This window comes from Daphnia magna, linkage group LG8, assembly GCF_020631705.1.
Source record: "Daphnia magna isolate NIES linkage group LG8, ASM2063170v1.1, whole genome shotgun sequence".
NCBI classification, from domain to species: Eukaryota; Metazoa; Arthropoda; class Branchiopoda; order Diplostraca; family Daphniidae; genus Daphnia; species Daphnia magna.
Genome location: NC_059189.1, coordinates 5,140,033 through 5,143,135, shown reverse-complemented (window position 1 = coordinate 5,143,135; position 3,103 = coordinate 5,140,033). Strand labels below are relative to the sequence as shown.

General features: G+C 39.0%; 1 protein-coding gene across 1 annotated transcript; it reads left to right on the top strand.

The window, feature by feature from the left end:
• Positions 1-325: 325 nt before the first annotated feature.
• LOC116928308 (microtubule-associated protein Jupiter) lies at positions 326-3,093 on the top strand. The gene is made up of 4 exons (XM_045177874.1): positions 326-591; positions 699-943; positions 1,429-1,518; positions 2,075-3,093. Exons 1-4 carry the CDS (start codon positions 530-532, stop codon positions 2,182-2,184), a joined length of 507 nt encoding a protein of 168 aa, XP_045033809.1. The 5' UTR covers positions 326-529; the 3' UTR covers positions 2,185-3,093.
• The last annotated feature ends 10 nt before the right edge of the window (positions 3,094-3,103 follow it).

Genomic DNA, 3,103 nt, shown 5'->3' with positions numbered 1-3,103 from the left:
GGAGAAAAACTAAAAATAAAAAAAAAAATATTGAGGACATGCAAAAGACCATTGGGGAAATGGAGAGGAAACAGGAAGCGTGGATCGCTGCTGGTTGTTGCTATTCCCTCCCCTCGGTCCTCCGCCCACCTGGAGGTTTCCACTCCACCTGTTTTTTGTTTTATTTTTCCTCCCTTGAAACGAAATTTTTTCAAGTATAGCAGCGCGTGGTACCTGCCGCACATTGTGTCTGGTGGGTGCGCATATACTGCCCGCCTCTTATTGCACGCAACGTCAACTGCCGAGAGAGGGCGAATCTCCATAAATAGACATGGACTCGCTAAGAACCAAGTTAAATCCCTCGTTGACTCTCACCTGGTGAACACGAACTCTCTCACTCCTTTTAGTCGAAAATAGTGGAACCAAAATTTCGACTTGAATCTCTGATAACTCGTTTGTTGTTATCGTAGTTTTCAAGTGAAATTGTTTTGTTTTACGTGAATCGAGTTTTTGTTATTACGTGTTACGTTGAAGTGATAATCTAGCAGATATGCCGGCTTACTACGAATTTCGAAGTGTCGAGATGGATCGAGTCGGATGCGGCAAACGCAAGTGCGCAACCTGTTAACCGATTTTTGATTGATTGGATGTTTTTTTTTTATTTCGGTTTTTGAAATGAAATGACATTTTCTTTTTTTTAATTCTCCCATGTTTTGCAGGGTGTTGAAGCCTCCTGGTGGCGGATCGAGCGACATTTTTGGAACTGCTGATCTGAAACCAGCGGCCGGTACCAAATCGAACCACTCTGATCATTTCAGCTCCGGTTCCGGTTTCGGTGGGGATTTGAGCGACATGGGCGTCAAAGGCTCATCCATTGATTCCAACGATGGCGCTTCTACCCCATCGCAAACGTCCACGTCCAACGGATCGCCAAACAATTCCGAACCCAACACCCCGCGATCAGGTAAACTGACCAACAACAACAACAAAAATCCAAGAATCCTCCTAACCGCTACTTTCAACTACTTTTTAATTTGGGCTGTTCTAATTAACTTTTAAAAAGAAAAAAAAAATCCTTACCGTAATTAATCCAATTAACCGGGTTAGACCTAATCCTGTCAAGAATTCGGGAACGTTTCACGTAAAGTTGAAAAAAATTTTTTTTTTACATTTTAATTGTCCCGAATTCTTGACATTTTTTTAAAATTTAAATTAAATAATTATTAATGGCTTACTTATTAACCGTGTTTTGTTTTTGTTTTTTGTTTTTTTTTCGTCTTCTTCGTCTTCTTCGTCTTCTTCGTCTTCTTCGTCTGTTGTTGGTTTCGGTGTGGCTTTTTTTTTTTGTTCTTGCCGGGTTTCTCTTTTCCAAAATTTGTTTCGCTGTTACTGTTTGAAACCCCGCCGTCTGCATCGGTGATCGCTGCCCGCGATTTGCATCCAACTCAGGTACGCCGCTGCTTAACGGGCCGATTGCCTACGCTAACCAACAGCCTTTACCTACACCGGTTGGTCGTCAGCAAGGAAACCGTGCGCGAGGTAATCCCAAATGATAACAAAAAAACAAAAGACAATCTAAGCCAATAAACAAATAAAGACACGTGGACAAAAGATGCACCGACGTGTGTGCGCGCTCATTGCGTGTGAGAGCAAATTGCAGGGCGGAAACTGTGACGCCAAATAGTTTTTTTTTGTTGAATGATTGCCATTTTATTATTCAGCTTTTGGGCGTGGTTTCTGTGTTTATTTTCCTTTGCATTTGCCGTTATTGTCCCCTTTTTCTTTTTTTTCTTTTTTTTTGAATTGTGTAAAACGACCCCAGTCCGGAAATGATCCCAACTAACCAACCCCCCTAATAAAACCTTCCAAACAAAACAAAAAAAAAAAAACGAAATTGCGGGAATCGACGTGAGTTTGCGTCACACCATTAACTATTTTAAAAAAAAATGTATTGTTTATCCCGTTCTCACACGCACGGTAGAACATTTTCCTTTGGCTTTTTCTGATGACTCACTTTCTTTGCCATCCCAAACTTTGACCTTAATGATGAGATCGTCTTTATTTATGTTCAATTTATTTTTTTGACAAATCAAAGGTAATCCGGTGACGGGCGAAGGATACAGCGCTGAAGCTGCTGAAAAGAAAGAAGAAACACCACGACGCGGTCGAGTCCCTCCTGGCGGCTATTCATCCAAACTGTGGTAGAACGTCGTCGATTTGTGCTGATTTCGAGTGAAAAGATGGACCCCTTCTCTTCCGCTTTTTCTTATTCTTTTCATCTTTTATTTAGTATTATTTTTCTTCCGTCTTTCTCCTTGTGTTTGGATCTGTTCCTGAGATGGGCTTCCAATTTTTCGGAGAATTGAAATTAACGAGATGCAGGCTAAGATAACGGTGTCGCCACAAAAAAAAAAAAAAACGCAATTTTTTTTTTTTAAAGGGAAATTCATCCCCCCCACTCTTTGTCTTCGTCTGTGGGAAGCAATCGAGAAGTATGAGAACGAAAATGAGAAGAGTCTTCAATGTAAAACCTGTTGACAATGCAACAGCATTGAGCGATGGGTAAACACGATACGTTGTCACGAGCAATTGTCCAACTTGCTTTAGAAATGGGAAAAATTAATTAATAATATGGAAATTTGGAGAATTTTTTTTTTTGAAATCCAGTTTTTGTCCGTGTTGGCTTTGCTTTTTTGCGATGGCGACTTGTCTCAGCTTAAAAGAAAAATCGGGACTAGAACATTCCTCCCCTCAATTTTTTGTTTTCATTAAATTAAAAATAAAAAAAAACATTATAATACCCAACTTATTATAATCCATTTCCAATTTTCCTAATATATTTTCCCTCCCTCTCCGCTATTTGCCACATTAGATATGCCTCCATTTTTTTTCTCTCTTTTATTAACAACTTATCCAATATTTTTCTTATTTTCAATTCGATTTCGGCTTCATAATAATTTTTTTTTTATTTCCCTCCCCCGTGTGTCATGTACGTTTTTTTTTGGCGTTGTGTGCCTTTATCAAATATTTTTTTTTTTTTTTTTTTGCCATTTTCAAATAGCTTGTATGCAAATTGAAACGGGATGGAAATACAAATCAAATGATTTCACTTAAGAATTTTTTG

Coding starts and splice junctions, on each gene's coding strand:
- LOC116928308 (XM_045177874.1), top strand. CDS start 530: ATGCCGGCTTACTACGAATTTCGAAGTGTCGAGATGGATCGAGTCGGA. Junction 592..698: donor GTCGGATGCGGCAAACGCAA/GTGCGCAACCTG, acceptor CATGTTTTGCAG/GGTGTTGAAGCCTCCTGGTG. Junction 944..1,428: donor ACCCAACACCCCGCGATCAG/GTAAACTGACCA, acceptor CATCCAACTCAG/GTACGCCGCTGCTTAACGGG.